This window comes from Taeniopygia guttata, chromosome Z (genome assembly GCF_048771995.1).
Source record: "Taeniopygia guttata chromosome Z, bTaeGut7.mat, whole genome shotgun sequence".
NCBI classification, from domain to species: domain Eukaryota; kingdom Metazoa; phylum Chordata; class Aves; order Passeriformes; family Estrildidae; genus Taeniopygia; species Taeniopygia guttata.
In genome coordinates, this window is record NC_133063.1 from 80,040,416 (window position 1) to 80,062,673 (window position 22,258).

Consider the following 22,258-nt stretch of genomic DNA (forward strand, 5'->3'; position numbering starts at 1 on the left):
CCAAATATTGACTGCAAAGTTCATAGGATCTTCTTTTGTTTCTGCCCAAACCAGAAAAATTAGATTATAGTACTTGTGTGTCTTTTATACCTTAAGCAAGAAGTTCCAGTCTCCAAACTCCACCTGAACAATGAAAATAGTGTTTTATTCATTTAAAAATATCTTCTTTGCCTTTCTTGCACCAAAACTTGATTCTTCTCCCACACCTGTATTCATGCTGTGTGGTTTTATGGTAGAGCATTTTATTCGTTCCTGAATTTACTGAAAAACAATTAAAAAACACACACTGAACCAAACCAACGTGTCTCCCTGCATGGGACCCCTCCAAGACCACATCCCTTGTTTTATCTGCCATCTGCTCCTTTGAATTCTCCTCCTGGCACGTTATGCTATTTGGGTTTCCTGTGATGGAGATGGTGTTGTGTTATTAAAGCAGCATGCCAGCCCCCAGTCATGCTGGACTGGGCACTGCAGACTTATTGTGAGTAAATATAAGGAAAAAAGCAGTTAATTATTTTGTGGGTCCTATAATGAAGCAGTTATTTCCACCAAGAAGTGTATGCCCCTGGTCCTATGAAGTTTTATTCATTATGATGCATTTTCTGTGGAACTGAAGGCTGTCAAGTCCTTTCCGTCTAATTTCAAACCAAAGACTTTTAATATTGGTAGCTCAGTGTTTCAAGACAAATATTAATGCTTTTATGATAAAGTTTCTGTCTTCCTGATGGTTTATACAGCTTCGTTGCCCAGAATGGGTGGCAGCACAATCTTTGCAACTGGCACATTAGATAATTTGCCAAAACTCACAAACAATTTGAGAAAGTAACGATAATTTCAGGATTCATACTTATCCTGAAATTTTAGGGTTTGAAAGTCTCCGGGCGTTCCTGTGTACTTATTTAATTTCCCAGTATGTGTTTCCTTAAGGCAAAGTGAACAGTCTGGGTGAAATTGCCTGGCAGCTGGCCAGCTGGTTGAAGTTATTTTGGGGTTAAAAATGGTAAATACAGTGACAGAAAGCTCACGCATTAAGATCAGTGACTATTACAGGACTGAATAGAGTTGGTGTTTATTTGTCTTAACTGCTGTTTTCTCATCTGTTTGGGGCATTTTTATGGCCTTTTGAATCCTTTTTTATGCTGCTGGATGTTGTATATTGAATATTTTTGGGTGGTGTGGTACAGATAAAATATCACACGAAGAGACCTAATCCATCCTCCTGTACCAGCCCAGAGCCAGAGTGGGCTTTTATTGCCATTTTTGTTTTCTCCCCCAGGTGGGAGAATAGCCATAAAATAAAAGGTATTATCACCCTTATGACTTTGCAACGTGGTATGTGATGTTATTTTAAAAGTCTGCATTCACATAAGAACAGGTAGTAAGATTTCCCTTAAAACACACAAAACAACCGAGTGGAACAGCTTCAGGCAAGTGACTGAAATATGAAAAGATTAAATTTTTTGGCTTGAAAGGCAAAGGTTTCTATCTGTCACTGTGGGGATTTCCCAGGTAGGTTTTTGCGTCCACAATAACAGATGCCAGCAGGTACTTACTGCTAAAACTGCACTTTACAGCCTTTTTTTAGCATTTTATTTTAAGATTCTTAATTTTGTTACTGGAGAGGGCTCTTTGACACTTAAAGCAGCAAAGACTTATTTGCACACTGATTTGCAGCCTTATTCACTTTTACCTTTTTGGGTACAAAAAGGTATTTTTTGGATGCCAAAGTGCCAGGGGCAACTCCTCGTTACATTTTCTGCTCTTTTAGAGCATTCACATATTCTCAAATCTGCATATGGCATCGTGTGTGTGTGTATGTGTAAAACTATGTGATATTTCAGGCGCATGGCAGACTCCTCCTGGTTTCAGAATTACAATTTTCAGTAGTGTGGTGCCTTTGGCAGCACTGGAATCCTTGGCAAGAACTGACTAAGAACTCAAGAATTGCTTTAAAACTTAATTTCTTTGCACTGTTTTCCATAAGATCATCCTGACAAATAGCAGGACACTCCTGCCTTGTTCTAGAGAGGTGTAAATGTGAAGGCAGTTTAAAAAAAAATCATTATCTAATATTGCCTTCTATAAAATGTAGTATTTCACCTTAACAAATTTTTATTTGATATTTAAACATATTCTCCTTCAGCACTGATGGCCCTGGTGATTGGTATAAAAGGAAGACCAATGAGAATGGATTAGATGCTTTAATTGGCATTTTCAACATTGTCATTTTAAGACACTACCATTCTAGATTTTAATAATACACTTCATTTTGCTCAGAAACCCACTTTTTTATTAGAATATGTTTTTCTTGAAACAAAACAATGAAGAAAGAGTAAGTTTTTTCATAGATTTTAAGTGCTTAAATCGATGTAAACCTGTGGAAAGTGATACATCTCCTCTACTAAGTGCCAAGGGCCATTTTTGGGGTTTCTTAATTAATATATTTGTTTTCCATCGAACATCTGTCACCCAAGCTGAGTTTCATTAGTTCATGGAGAGTTATCTCTGCCATGCACTGGTGAGGGGCCTGGCGTGCTCCTTCTGGCTTTGTTTTTGTTCATTTCTGTCTGTTCATTTCTGTGCCTCTCTGGTCTGTTTCTTTGGGGTGTTTGTTGCATTTTTTCGGGGGTTTTTTTATGTTTTGTTTTGGTTTTTTTTTCTTTTTCTCATGAATGAGTGCAGAAACAGGAAGGAAGCAAATGCTGCTCCAAGGGCCTGTGGAGGCTGAATCCTGTCAGATATGGAGAGGGGGAAGAAACAAGATTCTTAGAAGCATGTTTTCAGTGAAACATCAGTGGCATTAAAATCACATTCTTAATGACCACAGCTGAGATTTTGGGAAGTCAGTCAGTCTTCCTTGCACGCAGGTCCCCTGAGACCCCTGAGATTTGATGCTGAGCAGACTAAATTATTTTTGATGCTGCACTCAGAAAAATGTTATTTTCTCTTGGAGCTTACTGTTCCTTTGGATAATTTTGTGGACTTCTTGTACAGATTTTCCATAGAGATAGTGCCATATACATCTAATTTTATTCCTATGTATATGAGTATAACATTTTATTTGATGGTTAAAAAAAATTCACATTAATATAAACTTAACACAAGCTTTAATATAATGCAAAGCTAATGTTATGTGTCATAAGATGTAACATTGCATAGCAAGCTGTTACACTGGATCTGCCTAAGCCAAGATATTTATGCTTCAAAATTCAGATTTTTTATTTTTTTCCCCAGACCTGTCAAGGTTTCTGCCATTGTAACAGAAATAACCAGGAGTCTGGCACAGATATTCAGATATTATCCAAGCATTGCCTTTCTGCATTATCTCTCTTAAGTTAATGTTGGATGACATGTCACCTGATATGAGCTTTCCAAACCTGCCTGTGTCTTCTTGGGTTTTTTTTATCCTACTTATGTCATTCAGTATTATTCCCCTCTAAGAAAAACAAAATTAAATTTTCCCAAGTGAACATCATATTTTTTCTGAAGAAGATAAAATCCAACATCTCTCCTGCCATATATCTTATTCTATTTTGTGAATGATGCATTAAAAGGGGAAGGAAAGCTTTGTGAAAAATGTTTTAAAGCTGTAAAGTAATTTACAGCTTAAGGTCACACAGTGCTGTTACCAGACCATGACTTGGGGATGTCTGTGAGTTTTTTGGAGGCCTTTTTTTTTTGTTAAATGGCAAAATGGCAACAGGGACCCACCACCCACAGCAGTGAGTCAACAGCTTCTGCCAGCCCAGCTGAACAAGGCAACTCCATCTTACCCCCTCCCCACTCCTCTGAAACCAGCAAAGAGAAAATTACTGATAATTACCCTGGGGATGAGTCACTATATAAATAGATTTTTAAAATAAATGTGTTCAAAATCACTGCTGATGAGAAAAAAAAAAAAAAAAAAGGTGGTGTCATGTAGGAAATTTTTGGTGATTTAGTGCATTTCCTTAAGAAGTGGAAAGCAGAGTGCTGATACTGTATTTGAGCTGGTATGATAAAGCAAAAGTAGATGTATTCTTTGACTACTCAAGGTCTTACTGAAGGCTGTTTTTTTAAACATGGTTTCTTAATCTAAAGGGAGGTAAAAATATCCTGTCACAAAAAGCAAGAGATTAATTTTTTTCTAGAAGTCTGTTTGAATTGTGAACAAGTTCATAACTGCATTTTCATCTCCATTTTTAATACCCATCTTTATTTCTGTCTAGGATTAAGAAATACAGTATTGACAAGTAGGATTAGGTCTTTTTGCAAGAGCAGTTCTCACTAACTCTTAGTGAGACAGGAAAAGAACATAGGCTATTCCTGGATGAGCTTAAACCAGCAATCAAATAGCCAAAATAATTTAAATAAACAGAAAACTAACAATGTTGGCATAGCCATCTTGTCATCTGAGTGATCTATTCAGCTGAGATTCAGCTATCCTGTTTTATTTGGATGTGTACCTAAGTGCAGAGTGGTCCCTCTGAAACAACCATCAGAGCAGCAACAGAATCCAGCTTTGAATTGCTAATGCTGCCATTCATCCTGATAATTAAGTCTCAGAATATTATTCAAATAGCAGTCTGAAGGAAACAGTTTCTGGAATAAATATTCCTTGTATAATTGGACAATTTTGTTTAACCGGTTTTAAAGCAGAGTCTCCAGCACTTTGAATTATTTTTCATTCAAGCAGCAGTAGAGCTGGAAGCTAATATGGATTTGGGGCATTTGTAAAATTTTGACTTCCTGCTTTCATGTTCTGTTCTGTCTGTGTAGTTGTCTCTTCCACTGGTACCCTGAGAAATTGCAACCTACTTTATTGACTTAATTTTTGTTTTGTTTATTTACTTCAGTTTCTGTTTTTCTAAGATTTAAATATTCCAAACATTCTGGTCTTGTTGTTGTTGTTTTTGTGGAGTTTGGGGAATCAGAGTTCTTTGCCTTTTATTTTGATTGGTTGATTGGTTTCTTTGGTTTTTGTGGGTTTTTTGTGTGTGTTTATAATCAGCTTTAATGTTGTTAAATTAATGATTTAGATTATTAGTTCAAGTTTAAAACAGTGGTGTGGTATTTTCCCTCTTTTCTTTCATTACCTTCAAACCCTCTACTACCACAAACACATTTTATTCAAATTCATTTTAAGTAGTAAGAGAACATATTAAAGCCTGATGTGATCTTCACATATGTACACTGCATAATGGATTAATCTAGTTTCAAAACACACATTCAAACATTAAATAAGGAGTTACAGAAGACAAGGCTCTGCTAAGTACCATGTTTAGGCCATTTGAAATTATGTCTGACATAATGTTATGGGGTTTTGTTGGGGGTTTTTTGGGGGTTTTTTTGGGGGTTTTTTTTTGGGTTTTTTTGTTTTTTTTTTTGTTTTTTTTTTTTTTTGTGTAGCCTTCTTTAGGGTTTATCTGAACACCAAACTTTAGAAATAAAAATCACCTGTTTACCTCCAATGACTGTGGCTAGAGACAAGATGGTTGGCTGGTGCTGGAGAGAGTAATTCATTATTTCCTCTCGATTAGATCTGACAGTCCCCAAAAGGACACCATGCTACCCTGCAATTAGGAATAACTGATGTGTTCTGTGCTGGTTGCTGCATACAGTTGCATACAGAATATTGTGCTGAATTAACCAGGGTTTATGTCCCCTCTCAATTGCATTTGGTGTTGACAGGGTTTTTTGCCAAGAAAAGGGAAGGTCTCCCTGCTCCTCTCCTAGTTTCTCCCTGCATAAAACATGGGGTGATAGCAAAAAGAAAAAAAAAAAAAAAGTCAATTTACCAAGCATGGTGGTGGTCTTTGAGGAAATGTTTGAAATTTTTTGGCCAAGCCCTGTGCAAGCTCTGTCAAGGTGGATCAACACCTGCTATGGATGAAGGAGTGTTGTCTGAGATGGTTCTGCAAGAAATCAAAACAGGAGGAGCTTCCATTTCAACTGGCAGCAGGCAGTTGTTAAAAGAGAAAAAGTAAAAGCATGGATACACGTGTTTAATGTCTCAAGAGGGCCTCTATATCACATTTATGGAGAGTTCACTCGCTTCTGGGTTCCTTTTACAGTATCCAAGCGAGAAACACTTGAATTCAGCTTTTACTGTCATCCAAAAGTTTTTCAAGGCTGTGAAGAGGCTGTTTTTGTGATGCATGTGTATATAAACCACACTGACTAAAAGAAGAGAAAGAATTAGGTCACTGATGTACTTTTAAAATGCACTTTTGCTGGGAATATGTCTGTTTCCTTCTTTTGAATGTGAGGGTAATAGATAGTCCAGAGCCATCAGTGCTTTTTGATGGTAACTTAAGGCAATTTAATGGTTATCTGTCAACAAAAGGGAGAGGTGAAGACAGGATTTTTATTGCTTTTCCCAGAAAAATAAACATCTGGAATGGAGAGCCCACGTGCACACACAACCCACCCCAAAACTGCCACTTTGGCTCCCTGACTGCTCAATTCCAGAATCAGCAATTCCCAACAGGCTGGGAAGAATCTGAGTGGAACAGAAGGGGTGGAGGATGATGAGAATAAAGTTTTTTTGTTTTATCTAATTGCTTTTATGTTAATAAAATGTAAATAATACAACCATTAGCATTACATGGATTTCTTCATTTGTATTTTTTCTCTTTTTCTCTCTCTCTTTCCCTTCCTTCCTCTTCCCGTTCTGTCCCTGCCTCCCTCCCCACTCCTGACACCTTTTTGCACAGCCTCCATTGAAGAGGACCCAACTTCAGCAGGTATGAATTATTCACATTGTGGTAACTGTTTCTTGAGAGCTGCCTTTACCAAAATCATTTTAGCCCATTTCATTTTGTGTATAACTCAGTAAATATCACAGTTGGGATGGATCTTCTTCTGTCTGCTCCCCCTTCTTTTTTTTCTCCTTCACCTCAGCTTGGAGTCAGTAGGAAACAATCCTCCTGTAGCATTTAAAAATATCAGTGGCATATTCCTTCCTTCTTCCATGCTTAAGCTGGCATGTCAAGCTTCAGATACAGAATGATTCAATTAGGAGCTTAAAAAAAAATCAGTTTGTTGGTTTTGTTTTGTTTTTTTTTTTTTTTTTGGAAATGTTAGGTTTTTCTCTGTCTTTATGCTGGTAAAACTCAGTCACCTGGATGATGCCCCAAAACTGACATCCTTTAAAGATCTGGGAACAAGCAGTGAAGGAAAGGAAAAGAAAGCCAGCAGATGCAGAAGCATCGTGCTCAAAGAAAACATTCTCCAAACGATGGCTGGGGTATCTGCTCAAAGATCTTTTATTTCCATTGACAAGCTGCCAAGCAGTGAGAATGGTTACCATCACAGTCATAAAAATTAGTTTAGGAGCTCCCAGAGAGACACAAGCGCATCGTGTTTATTTTATTGTGAAGATTAACTATTTCTAATTAATTGGCAATCCATTAGCTGGGGAGTATTTAAAGAAAAAAGAAGACAGTGTACCAGAGAAGAATGCCACTGAGCAGCCTAACATATTTGAAATGGCACTGAGTTGTACAAACTCAGCGAGCTAAAACATCAAATAAATGGGGAATCACTTTATAGTGGCTTGTTAAAAGAAGGAAAGGCCTCCAGAGGAGCAAAAGAGAAAAGGTGAGGAAAGTGAATGAAGAGAGGAAGATGGCAAGGAAGGATTGAACAGTGTTTACAACGCTAACCTACAACTTGGGAGCAATATAAGTAATTAGGATACAGCAGAGAATAATAAATGAAAGGACAGAGAACAAAGCCAAGAGTAGAATGTGAGAGAGGGAGAGTAGCAGAGACCAGCACTGAATACAGAAAGAAGCAAAAGGGAGCTTTAAACATGAATGTAGCAGCAAAATGAGCAGGAAGGAGGACTGAAATGAGAAATAGCACTGCAAAAGAGAGAAAAAAGAGGAATTTGGGGAAAATATGTAGAGTACTCACACATCCCCATGGACCGTGCATTCTAATTACTAAACATCAACTTTCAACTCTCAATTTCTTGAGAGATTTGTCAGACTTGGAGTTTTCATGAGAAGTGTTTTAGCAGAAACCTACTGCAGCCATTCAACAGAAACATTAGAAAAGGATGGGTTTTTTTTTACTTAGGAAAGAACAATACCCCCAGCCTTTTTCCCTTTAGGGAAATGGTTTAAATGCACACATTTTTTTCTACAGCATCTCCCCAGAATCATGGCCTCTGCTGTTTTTGTGAGAGCTCCTAACTGTGATCTGGCCAAGCTACCCAGGTACATCAGCTGAAAATGTTCAAGTGGAGGGAAGAGGAATTTATAACACAGCCACGTGGGCTGAACTATATGATTTATAAGAAGAGAAAAATCCACATACAAAGTGCAATCTAACATTAATTTCTATCTTAAAACTTTAGAAGCAATGCTAGCTCTTCAGGTCCTCCATAATTTATAGTTACTATTGATTTTGCTGTAAGATATGACCAGATGTTGCTGTTTTGAAAGTAACAGATTAGTTCTGCACTCTTACAGGATTGTTTTAATACAACTTATTTCTCAGATTGTATTGGCATTTCTAAAACTGTGAGTTCTGCTTAAAGCAAATTCACTTCCCTCAGGGTAGGAATGCAGCCATGCAGTTTGGAAATTGCAGGGGTGCAGAAAAATAAAAAGAAACTGCATTCTAAACCTCATGCACCCTCCTAGAGCCTTTCAGTGGTAGGTGCCTGGTAGAGGCAGTTTTATCCCATACCAGATTTTGCTCTTTTTCACAAAAAAAAGTGCAGCAAGTTTCCCCCAGTTCATGAAATTTATCTAATAATTATTCATACATGCAGTAATTTTCCAACAAATGTCTTCACTTATGAAACACCATGAGCTAGGATAAATTGCATCTAATATTTTTATGAAGATTATAAACATTACTTCCACATCTTATGAAAATTACAAACTTTTAATTGACCTGTGATCAGGACCAAAGCTAAAATTTCCTTTCCTCTTTAACCAAAGGGATGAAACACTGCTATTTCCCATACTCTGCTTTTTGGGATAGGGTCTAGCTGCTCTGACAATGACATCTGAGAGGAATTCTGTAGAAACAAAGTTTTAAAATTTAAAATTTTACTTTGAGTGTTGCAACCAGTAAGATGAAGATTGTAATCCTGTAGTAATAAGAACCCTGAAGTTATCTCTCTATAGAAATGTTATTTCACTGGAGTTCCTTGAGTTTCAGAATGCTTCAGACTAATTATGAACTCTAATTATAACCCCATGTTTTTCACCCAAGTTGCTTTATAAGGAAAGATAAACCCTGGAGTTTTTTCAGGTACTCCTCACAGCTTCCATAAAGTTTTCCCTTGGTTAAGAATTGTTCTAGATCTATTTTTTCTTTCCGGTTAAATACCTATGATTTTATGTCGTTGTGGATGTCTTAACACTATTTTGAGTCACTTCGCCATATTTCTTCATTTGTTTTGACTTAAAATCAAACCTAATAAAATAATTTTATAAAATTATTGTTTAATTAAATAATTATTGAGTAAAGCTAGGAAAATCCTCAGGAAAATTCTCTCTTTTCCACGTGTTTATCCCACCCATATGTGACATGAGTTTTGGAAAACTGTTTATTGAGCCAGGAGGAGACTCCTTTGTTGACAACTATTTTTAAAAGCCTAATATACCAAGAAACTCCTGCTGTTTGAAGCTTTTCATCCCAAAAAGGGTTTCCCCATGGTTTTATGGATTGCCCCCCATGTCTCCTCGAGGAGCCTGGAGTAGTTTCTACAATTATTAAAGAGTAATTCTTCCAACACCTGATGAGACAGAGCACAGCAGTTTGTTCACTTGTCTCCACACAGTGGTTTTGGCTGAGGTAATAAATACATCTCCTTTGAGATCATCACTTAACTGGAGCCATTCCTTGCCTCTGTCAATTTTTTTTAATTTTTTTTTTTTTAATCATAATGTTTTAGGAAGCATGGCATTTTCATCTTTGCATCCCATCTACATAACATATGCAAAAACATTTAGAGTTTCATGGTAAGAAAACTCTTTCACAGGGTGATTTTTGCTATTGTCTTACTTAAGTTTAGGTGTTGTAGAGATTAAAGATTCACTACGTGACAGGGCCTCCTTCTTCAAAGACATTACTAAAAAATAATCCCTTCAACAACCTCGTGGCAGAGTATGTAAGCTGCACTGAATTTTTGTGCATCTAAGGAAAATTATATTACCCTTCCAAAATTCCATGTGATATCTAACCCATTCCCTGGTTATTTAGAATTTCAACTTATATGAAAGTTATTTTAGCACGTTTTTCTTAAAGAAGAAAATAAAATAGTGAGGGGAGGAGGGAATCACTTTTGAGAAAGAATAAAAGTTGAAAATGTCTTATCAAATGAAAGAGACTTCTGCTGTAAAAATCTGTAGAATTAAGTTTATTTCATTAAAAGAAATTAAGAGAATTTTAGAAAATAATTACAATGGAAGACTGAAACTTCCAGGATGAATAATTACAGTTATCAAAAATTCATGAGAAATAGAGATCTAAAACTATTGAGAGTTTACCCTTACTTACTTACCCATTACCCTTACTCTAGGAACATGGTATTAAGCACTACCTGAAATCTAAATTCCAGAATAAAAATCGAAACACAATTTACATGCTTTGTTTTGTTTCTGCTAGGAGAACTCCAGGTTTCTCTGGTGCTTGTTTTCTTCCCTCGGTCTCCTGTGTTTAAGAAACTTTTAAAACAGGGATATGAAAACATATTGCCTTGGTGTTTACAGGGGTGGCACTGGATGGAATTTAAGGTCCCTCCCAACCCAAACCAGCCCATAGTTCTATAATTCAAATATTAGATAGATATTTCCTTGAACAGTGAATATTGTAACCATTTTTTCCTTTTCTTTCCTCGCTTCATGTCAGAAAATTCTTTTTGCCATTTGGTGCTGCCCTGCTCATCAAAGAGCAAGTGAGATCCACTTGGTTAAAGCTCTGGGCACTTGTCCTTGGTTCTCAGAGAATGAGGCTAAGAATTGAAATTAAAAACATTTGAGATTGTACCGGCATTAATATTTACATGAAAATTATCCTTATATCCTTATATAATAACTATACCACGTGTTTGTCCTTAAAATACTTAAATGATGTAGGTTTGAAGTTGGGTTTCACAAAGGGTCTCTCTTCTCTGTGAAAATAATGCCCAGAGAGGCATTATTAAGAGAATTTTATTAATTGGGGAAAAAAAAAAAAAGAAGAAAAAGGAAAAAAAAAAAGTGCCTTCTTTAATGGTTACCATGATGACTTTTGGACCTGGATAATCTTTTTGGTCCCTTCAAACCCAAAAAAATTTATGATTTCATGAAGATCAGAAAAGAGAAACCAAACTGGATTTTCCTCTTTTTTTTTTTTTTCCAAGTTATTTATATGAAACTTTAAAAGTAAAAGCATGACATGTTTAATCTGCTTTCTGTGTCACCCTCAAAGTATCAAGGATGTGTCTGGTCAAGTCTCAAGGACTTCAGTTTCCTGCCCACTGCACAGCAGGATCTGGAGTTGTGGTTTTGGGACAGCTCCCAGGCTGTCTTTGGGGCCACAGTGATTTTGCTGTGGTGTGCAAAGCTCTTCCATTTCACACATTTCAAAGAGGGAAATCATCTTCCAGAATTATTCTAAGGGAAAGGATTTGCCATTCCCCCAGGGACTGTACTACAGATTTACTGTCTTGCTGAACTTGGTTTACACATTTGTAGCAATTCCTTTTCCTTTTTTCTTCTCCAACTGCATATTTTATTTTTTTCCAGTGCCTGGAGCTAGCTTGCTAATTACTTTTCCATCTATTCCAAGCAAAATATAAACTAAATCAGAAAATTATGTAAAGGTCATACTGAACCCCATTCTGATGGAAATGAGGCTTATGCAGTAAAAATAGTCCTAGATGCCAGGTGGCACTGAAGGCTATTGGAGCAGCCTGTCACATTTAAAAGCTGGAAATCTTGCTTAGGTCAGGAATGAAAATTAATTCATATTTTTAGCCTATCCCTTAGTGACTGTCCATCCACATATCATAAAAATAACACAATTTGGCAAAATTGTTCACTTCTTTTCAAGACTGACAAAAAAGTGAGCTGGGAGTTTCAAATCAGCCCGCAGTGCTGGCAGCTGCATGAGAAACTCAAGCATGGGCGTTTTTCTACAATCTGCACAGTTTCAGAGAGTGGTGGTGGTACAATATTCATCCCAGTGTACAAATATTTGTGGTCATTATACAATATATTGTCATTATTTGTGGTGGTTATACAATATTCATCCCAGTGTACAAAATGTATGGTATCCCCTAAACCAGGTACTGATTTCTGTCATGAACTTTCCCTTCCACCACTTCTCCCTTTCTTACCTGAATTTTGAGGGAGAAATTTTCCCAGATGAAGATGAAGCTTTTCATGCCCAGCATCTTCCTCAGACTGATCAAGGCCAGGTTGGAGGTCTGAGAAACCTGGTTTGGTGGAAAGTGTCCCTGCCCATGGCAGAGGGTTGCACTGGGTGATATTTAAAGTCACAACCCAAATTCTGTATTTCTGTGAGGTCTGTATCGACAGGGTAGTTTTACACAGCTGTCCCATCTGGAAAGCCATGTTCCCCAAAAAAGAGATTTTGCAAGTGCCTAGTCCTTGCCAGGACAGATAAAAAGAGCAGGACTAGCTCTAGCTTTGGGTAGATGAGAGAAATGAATAAAAAAAAAATCCAAATATTATTATTTGGTATTTATTTCTTCATCCTCAGAAGATGGAGAGGGAATGAAAAGATGAATGAGCTACTCATTCTGTTTGCTGCAGGGACCTCAGTAGGCTGTTGCACTTTGAGTCCTCTATACTTTGGACAAGTAGATTTGAAACACAGGAAAAATGAACAAAAAGAACATTATTTCTGGGGGGAGACACATATTTTACTCATATATTGACTTTCCATATGGTAATCACTGTTTGCAAGAGCCAAAGATCTTCCAGTTTTCTTTTTTCTTAGAAATGGAATAGATTCTTTTCTTAGTGAATATTATTTTTAAGTTTTGCTAATGCAACTAAAATGCTTTTTGATTTTTTTTATTTTTCTACTGGAAGACTTTTAGATAAACTTGCTTTACCTGAGAGCATGAATGTCCTTTATTAGGCTTGATAAAAGAATGATATATGGCATTCAGCTGCTTGTGTATTGAGTAGTCATATATATACATTTGTAGTAGTTAAAAAAATTATTTTGGAAACAGCTATTTTTGTAATTTTTTTTTCTTTTCTCTTTTTTTTTTCTATTGTCTGCAGTAGTCTTCCTTACAAATAAATGCCACGTGGCTTCAAAACAGAATTGTGGCAAAACCATTTACACGTGATCCACAGCACTGTAAAGCAATAAAATGCTAAATGAAAATTGTCAGAGTGACTGAAGATAAATAAAACAGCCAAAAGATTTCCCAGTACAGCTCTTATTCAAGACACAACTTCTGCTGGGGAGTTGTGGTTGTGCAGCAAACACTGGGACAAAAATAACAATTTTGAAACTGTAATATGCTCCAATTATGACCACAGTTGTAATTTCAATTGTAACATGCTCCCATGAATGTCCATAATGCAATTTACCTGATGGGGTCCATAATGCAATTTTCATCCATAATGCAATTTTCCTGATGGAGAAAATGTGTTCACTTGGTTCAGCTCCTTGATCTCTCCTGCCATGCCATGCTGCCAGTAGGAAGGGGAATTTGGTGGGAATGTGGGTTGAAAGTTGGAGTGAAGATGAAGAAACTGTCTTCTCTGGTAAAATTTTGTGATTATGTTTCACTAAAGATTCTCATCCTGCCATTAGATGCATGGAAAGTGAAATAAAAAGAGGCAGATACTAATGAAAGCAAACCAAGCAGAATTAGTGGTTGGTTGAGGATTTAGTAGCTGGTTAACAAGCTTGATGAAAAGGACTCTAATCAAAAAAAAACATCACAAGGAGGCTTACTTTATGCTTTCTTTGGATTTAAACAGTCTCATAACCGTGTTGACAGCACTAGATTGACTGTGGAAATATAAAGAATATTGATGAAGTAATGTCACTCCTTTACAGTGCAAATTTAAGAGATTTTTAGTGGCCAAGGCTTTGTATTGCACATCATTCAGGAGGCAAAAAATACATTGAATAGTAGTGGAAAATCTGTTCCTGTTCAAATGAACAAAATTATTAATTAAAATAAATATAAATATAATTTAAATTATTAATTCTTAAAACCACACCTGTTCAGTAATTAATATTTTATTACATCAGAGAGTTAAAAAACTTATGTTTAAGCAGGTTAGATGGCTGCTAAAGAAAGCATGGAGGATATGCCAAGGAAAAGCTCCCTGGCAGGTGGCAAAGTATAGAGAGCATGGCTGAACTGAGAGAATTTGGTACTTTTGTTAAATTCAGCCTCCTGCGAGGCTGATTGTATAATCAGGACCTTGTATTTTGAAATCTTTGAAATCTGTCACAGCTTGAACAGAAAAAAAAATGTTGAAGTAAGATTTGACATTATGTTAACAGTGAAATGCTGCTTGTCACTAATATTGGGCAAGACTAAACAGCCCTCTTTAAATTGTATCACTGAAACAACATTACAGGTAAAATTCAGATGTATTTCTTATCATAAAGAGAATACAAATTGCTTTAGGGGCCTGGAAATATCAAGGCAAGTCTTGAATGAGTTCATTCAGACAGGACCATGGGGATTTCTGCACATATACAGCAACTTCTGAGATGATTTCTTGCAGTAACAAATATGCATCACTTCATTCACATCATTTTTACTCATATATTGACTTTCCATATGGTAATCATTGTTTGCAAGAGCCAAAGATCTTCCTGTTTTCTTTTGTCTTACAAATGGAATAGATTCTTTTCTTAGTAAATATTATTTTTAAGTTTTGCTAATGCAATTAAAATGCTTTTTGATTTTATTTTTCTACTGGAAGACTTTTAGATAAACTGTGCTTTGCCTGAGAGCATGAATGTCCTTTATTAGGCTTGATAAAAGAATGATATGTGGCGTTCACCTGCTTGTGTATTGAGTAGTCATATATATAAATTTGTAGTAGTTAAAAAAATTATTTTGGAAACAGCTATTTTTGTAATTTTTTTTTCTTTTCTCTTTTTTTTTCTATTGTCTGCAGTAGTCTTCCTTACAAATAAATGCCATGTGGCTTCAAAACAGAATTGTGGCAAAACCATTTACACATGATCCACAGCACTGTAAAGCAATAAAATGCGAAATGAAAATTGTCAGAGTGACTGAAGATAAGTAAAACGGCCAAAAGATTTCCCAATCCAGTTCTTATTCAAGACACAAATTCTGCTGGCTACCATGGGAGTTGTGGCTATGTGGCAACTGTTGGGATAAAAAATAACAATTCTGAAATTGTAATATGCTCCAATTATGGACACAGTTGTAATTTCAATTGTAGCATGCTCCCATGAATGTCCAGTTGTCTATTACTAAAAGTATGTTAACATGAAATCTACCTTTATATACTTTAAAAGTTATTTGTGTGAAATAACCTGAGAAATGCCTTGGAATTCCTGAAGTTTTATTGGAATGGCTGCAATAGCTACAAGGAAGAAGGCACAGCCCAAGAACAAAAAGGTCTGGGTAAAGATTTATGAATTCAATTTGCCTGCAGCACTGTGTTTTAACAAAGCATGAATTAACACTCTACAGTAATATTACAAGTCAGCGTTACAGTATTCATGAATTTCATTAGTTTCGATTTTTCAACAGAATTTCATCCTGTTCAAACTGCAGAAGAGTTTATTTATTAATATACACTGAGGAAAAGAGTGAGAGTACTTCACTATCTCTCCATGTTGACCAAAATGTCCCAATTTTATTTTTTTTAATCCAGCCTCCTAAATGACAAAATATTTCTACTAATTTTTTCCCTGCAAAGCACTAATGCTGGGCATTTCTTTTTTTAAACAAAACACAAATCAAGCATCCTGGCAGCTGTGTGCTCTTCTCTAACCTCCTACAAGCAGGGGCAGGGAGAGAAGGTCTAAACCAATGTATTTCTCATCAGGTCTTATTTCCATTTCAAACTTTTATAGAACAATATAGGCAATACAATATAACATCCTATAAAATTAAAAATAAGTCGTTTGCCTCAAACTGTTTTAAGTCATGCAGTTGGATGTGTCTGCAGGCTACCCATGACACAGCTGAGGGTGGATACCAGGAAAGGCTCTATGGCTCTGATGCAAAAATATTTTTCCTTTTTATATATTTTTTCATATATTTGTAGCTTTGTAAAGTATTACTGTATCATTTTACAGTTTATTCAGTAGCAGGCCAAAACAAAGGTGGGGGTGTTACCGTATTAAACGTGCTTCTACTTGGAGATTCTCATCAATTATGCTAATTTGATAAACTGATGAAAGTGTCAAAGCCCTGTATCACATGTGCTTTTGGCCATAAGTGTACCTGGAGGACCTTCAATAAACAGTAACATCTTTTTAACACTTTAATCTTGTTTGGCTCTTTTAGGGGCCATTAGGCAGGATCTCCAGTGGAAGTCTGCCATGCCATTCCCTAAAGGAATGAATTACTTCCCTGGGGAGTGCTCCAGCTCAAGCTGTACTTGAAGGCAAAATTTACCTGTGCTGAGAGCTGTGCTTGAACTCCTTATTAAAAATTTTAACACTGTGTGTAATGACACAAGCAGGGATTTGCAGTTAAAGCATTACAGCTAATCAGAAAACACCAGCCTGTGGTACTGCTGTGCATTGCCACTAACCACCAAAATAAGTCAGTACTTCCATCCAGGTGCAACTGACTTGGTGTGAACCACATTAATCACAAGCAATTAATCTGAATTTGTGCTGTGGGAGTAGCTGGTGCAAAGGGAGCAGATCTCAAGTGATCCTGCCGTTTATCTTCCAAACTGAAGGCTCGTGACTGCAAACATAGGTTGTGATTTTCAGCGGGGATTCCCAATCAGCGTAGGTTTCTGAGTTGATAAAAAACCAACGTGGAGCAGGAGTGGGAGATGAGGAGAAAAAAGAGAAATGGTTTCCTGGCTGGATGGACTAGCTAGGAAAGGAGAAAGAGTTGGAGAAGAGTGACAGGATCTAGAATTCAATAGGATTTAGGGTTGGGTTTTTTTTACATAGAAATAGCAGGGTTTGATGGCAGTTTGGCAAAAAAGTGGAAGAGGAAAGGATATATTTCCTCTGTCCTACATCCTCAGGGAAATAAGTGACTGGTGTGTAACTCTTGTCTATTTCCCTTGGTTTCTGCTGTGGACAACTTTATGCCTGTTTGGACTGTATATATTTCACATTTAGTGATTCTCTTTCATCACTTTTTAATAATATTTCATGTCCTGAGGATAACCACCCTCTGAGGATCCCTTCAGCTGTTTCTGTGTCATTAATGCAACACTAGTAATTAGGATCTGACTCATATAAATATGAACAGCCTAAGTTTAGGCTGTGGCATTTTTTAGTTCCCACTGGAATCCTCAGCAAGAGGACTAACTGGATTTATTCTATTTGCTATTATAATTAAGGTTCACATAATCTTTGCAGGTTTCTTTTCCATTTTCCAGTTAGAGAGGCGAAAAAGAATGGAAGTCCCTATCGCTGGCAGTTTAAAGGGCAGTGAAACAATAAAAAATGACATCCTTATATATGGTGACAAGAATTATGATGATAAAAATAACACTGTTACACAGAAATCCCAATTGCAAGTGAGGTTCTGCATTAGGTACAAAACAATATATAGTTTCTTTATTGCTGGGTCTGTTTAACTTAAGACATTTCCAGTGCAGTAGAGACATGGATTTGCTCCAGTCATGTAGAAAATATATTTGGAGAGTTTATTTTAATGCAGAATCTGTAGACATTAGCCTTTTCAGGACTGCACTTTTGAACTAAATCTTCCAGACATCCCAACTGAAATCTAATCTAATATTTCTTTGAATATTTTAGCATTAAAAATTAAAGTCGGCAGTCCTTCAGCAAAGTTTTTACAAAATTATTCTCTCTGTTTGCAAAGGGTGGGGTTTTTTTTTCTGTTTGATGTAAACCAGAATCAACTGAAAATTAAAATTGGAAAATATTTCTAATGTATTTTGTAAAATTAAGCTATTTTTAGTGAGACAGAGTAAATCACAAAAGCAGTATAGCAAACAAGATGCCACAGCTGGGTCAGTAAGACTGGGAGAAGTCAGTGACAGAAAAAGGATCACCTATGAGAAAAACAGCAAAGATGCTGCCTGAGTGGAAAGTTAAAGGAGGAGGAAGAAGAGGCCTTGGAAATGTATTTTCTGTAAACTGATCAGATGGTCCCTCGTATGATAAAATCCTCCTGTAAAGGGTGATGCAGAGAGATGCAGAACAAGTCTCACATTAACACTTGCTAAGGAGGCTTATGGGAGAGCTGGTGGGGGAAGAATACTGTGGGCATTATTCAGAAATTATATTTAGGTGGCAAAAGGTACAAAGTGGTGAAAAACAGCATTGAAAATTGGCAAAGAAAGTTCTTAGCCTTGAAAGCTGAGGAATACAAAGAGAAATAATGGAAGAGGACTTATTTCTCTTGTGAAAATGTCTTGTAGTGCATTGAACACTTTCCCCAATTTTAGAGTATTTTCATGTCTCACCCTCTGTAAAATCACTACAGTGCCTGCTACGCTCACCATGCCTCAGATTTGGGTACAATTTGTCATCAAAGGCTTGGGTGTGAAGTGTAAGACTGTTAAGGAAAAGCATTGTATATCCATCGAGTACAAATTGCTTCTTTTCAGAAACTATTCTAGCTATTCAGCTCAAAAAAGGTTGGGAGTTGGCTGGAGGAATAGGTTAAATTTCTTCCCTGTAGAAGAATTGAATGGAATAGAATTGGAGGGAAATGTGCAGAAATGACCCAAAAGCCGTTTTGCACTCAGGGGGTGAACTTTAACTTTTGCTGCATCCAGATGGAGACACCTTGATCATTATAATCAACACGCTCCATTTGCTGCATTAAAAACAAGATAAATATTTAATCACAGTGCAATTAAGTCTGGATCTCTGCCATTAGTTTATAATGAATATATAGGCAGATAGAATCTAATACACTGCTAATTCACTTACAAGCCAGGCTGAACAGTTTTTTTAAAATTTTTTTTCCTCCAGATCTGATATTTTGGAACTGTTCATGAGATGACAGTGTGTGTCATCTAATTACTTTCTCTGCTTTCATGCCTTAACTGGAATAACATGCAATAATCAGTTATTGTTATCAATATTCCACGTAAACTGTGAATGAGTGACTATTCTTTTCAGGTTGAAATAACCAAAATAAAAAGCAAGGTGTAGGTCAGTACGTATCTGTTGATGCAAACTACACATGTCTCCCAGCAGTGAAATGGCAGCACCAGTAGCAAATTCAAAAAAGAATTTTTTGGAGGGTAGGAAGGAGCTGTTGTGATTTGGTTTATTTCCTTTTCTCTTTACTTTAAAAATATTTCAGTGTCCTGGGCAAGAAAGAATTTCTTGTTGCATTTCAGAAACTTTGAAGGATGAGTTAGTTCAAAATACATCTTTATTATCTTTATTATCATTTTGTCATGGTGCACCAGTACTGGATTTGGGCCCTAAAATATTTAGATGTTTATGTACATTTTTAACACAGAATTACTTTTAAATTAAAAAATAATTAAAAGGATTTTTGAGTGAGAAGAAGCAAATACTGGACTACAAAGTACTAGTTCATTACTGCCGATGTTTTGTACTTTAATACTTTAATACTTAATACTTTAGTGGCAGAATGAGCATGCTGTCTAGAAGATGTTTTCATGATTGCAGTGCCTTCAGAAGGTCAATAGCACATCTGCTGGGAATGTGCTCCTCAAATGTCCCCAAACTGTACTGCAAGGCAGGCACCTGGGGGCATTCAAAAACAGCCTCTGTGCTGGGTAAAGTCTTCACAATAATACTGAATTAACAACCAAAGCAGCAAATGTGAGGAAGATCAGAGACCCTCGGAAGCTTTTGTTATATTTCTGGCCTTTTTGTGCATTTTTCTTCCAGAACCTGTAGGGACATTCCTGATGAATTTGAATTGTCTGTGTGTCTCTGTGGAAGATGGTCCCTTTTGAATAGGATTAAGTTATACTTTGGATCTGTGCCTGCTGATTCTGCAATCTCACATTGGAAGGGGCAGACCTTTCAAAAATCCCTTCTGAGTTTTTAAAAGGGTGATGAGGAAAGGAAAAGGTCAATGTACCTCTGAAAAAAATGTGGCCCATCATCTGAGCGCATAATGATGGTAACATTTTTAACTGTGTGAAGAATACATATATGTTACTCAGAAAATCATGTCAAATATAAAGACTCGGACATCAAGCTCATCACAAATATTTGTAAAATATCTAATGCAGATTTTTTTTCTTATTTCCACGGCGGGATGGTTCATCTTTTTGCTCAGGTTGCAGGAACTGCTGAGCAGAGGCAGCGCAGGGTTGAATGACCTGGACACTAATTCAGTGTGAAAATCCTTAACTTCCCCACCACGGGCAGCTTGTGCCATTCTGCTGTCTTCTGCACCAAGGAGGCTGACTCTTGCCTTCCCATAAAGTTGAAATAAGTTATTTGTGACGCTGGCTGCCTTTGCACACAGTAATTCCAAAATACAGGAGCTCCTGCTAAATGAGCTCTGTGGCTGCTTGCTTTGGAGGTTTTGCTTTGGCAGAGGAAGCACCTAAAGTGTCGTGTATTATCCAAACACAGAGGAAAACTTCCAACTACTGATGTTAAAACCCTGTGAGAGATCTCTGGTGAAGATCTCAGTTTATCAGATTGGGAAAAACCCTATTTGACGTTCATGTAAAACCAAGAAAGCAAAGGTGATGCTACAAAGGCATGCAGCTGGAGAGTACTTTTCTTCAAAATGGAAAATAAAATTATTTGATACGTTTTATTAGTCTGATGATAGTTCACAATATTTGATTTGCTGGGATATGCAGCTTATTATATCATCAGAATAACATTATCTATTAATCCTACTTCATAGTACTCCACAAAATAAATGAAGCAATTAGCTTTGTGTCTTTACCTTGTTGCTTATTAAGGCCAATATCTAATTTAATGGTTTTCATTAAAGTCATAGCATTTCTACATGAAGAGAAAACGGATTGATACCATCAAAAGTGTTAACATTTTTTGTTTCATTTTACTTGATTTTACTTGTGAAAATGTGGTTATTTGGTGCGCTTCATTCCATTGGAGTACGCTTTTTTTTCTTTATTTTCTCCTTATTTTTTTTATATTTGCCACTTAAGCTTGACTTACTAAGAAAAAGAGGACTTGGATTTTTGATCACCTGCTTTAGTGCACTTTTGAATTAGGGGAATCCAACTGTGTGATGAAGATGGCCTGATGTTGATTTCATGTTTAATGACATCCCCTGTAATTTTTTAATGTCCTTCCCACCAGAACATCAGCAGATTTTATATTTGGCAAAAACAAACGCTTATGCTGTTTTTTTCAGAGGCAGATGGCTATCAGTGAATTTTTTTCCTTGCTCTCCTGGCTTTATCTTCTCTAGACAAACTCATGGTTTCTCTCAAATATGCAGTTCACTGCAGCATGGCATGATACAAGGTTTTATTACTATTTTTTAGTTGACCCTACTTGTCAAAGGAGAAAACAGATAACATGGTTCTGCCTTGAGCCCCTCTGCAGCTCTGCTGAGGATGCATTTATTTGATTCATATATCTATGAAGTCTCAGAGGTTTTCATAAGAACATCTAAAATTTAAAACCTGCTATGCTTTAAGTTAAGTTTCAATATTTTTTTCGAAAACAGCATGGGATTTCAATTGAATAACAGGATGATGTATTTTGGACTATACTTATTATGTTGGCTGATACCCCTGGAACTGAACAAAGAAGGACTCAAAAGAGCAGCAAAGTGAACAGATCTATTACTTTGAGTGTACAATTAATCTTGCTGACATTATTTTATATGAACATGGATAAAAATGCCTGGAAACCACACCATTGAATTCCTCTGCTCATTAATATTGATCAAATGTTGTTGTTCTCTTTGTGTTGGAAGCCACTTAAAGATTACCTGTAAAAGTATTACACCACTATTGATTTAAAAAAACCCAATCAATCCCTGGAGTCCACTGTTTTTTGAAAATTAGTTGACATATTCGGTTTGTTATTTTGTTGGTTTTCTTCTATTTTTGGTTGGGTTTTTTGGTTAGTTTGTTGGGGTTTTTTGGTTTGTGTTTTTGGTTTTGGGGGGTTTTTTTGGTTTTTTTGGGGT

At 36.5% G+C, this 22,258-nt stretch overlaps 1 protein-coding gene across 3 annotated transcripts in view; it reads left to right on the top strand.

Annotated features, from left to right (window-relative positions):
- EDIL3 (EGF like repeats and discoidin domains 3) overlaps positions 1–22,258 on the top strand; it is a 237,245-nt gene that overhangs the window by 89,937 nt on the left and 125,050 nt on the right. For 2 of the 3 annotated variants that reach the window (XM_002189898.7, XM_072922905.1), the window contains one exon: positions 6,696–6,725. The exons of the other annotated variant lie outside the window; for it this stretch is intronic. In XM_002189898.7, coding sequence (XP_002189934.2) covers positions 6,696–6,725 — 30 coding nt within the window. The remainder of the gene's footprint in view (positions 1–6,695; positions 6,726–22,258) is intronic. 3 annotated transcript variants of the gene reach the window in all.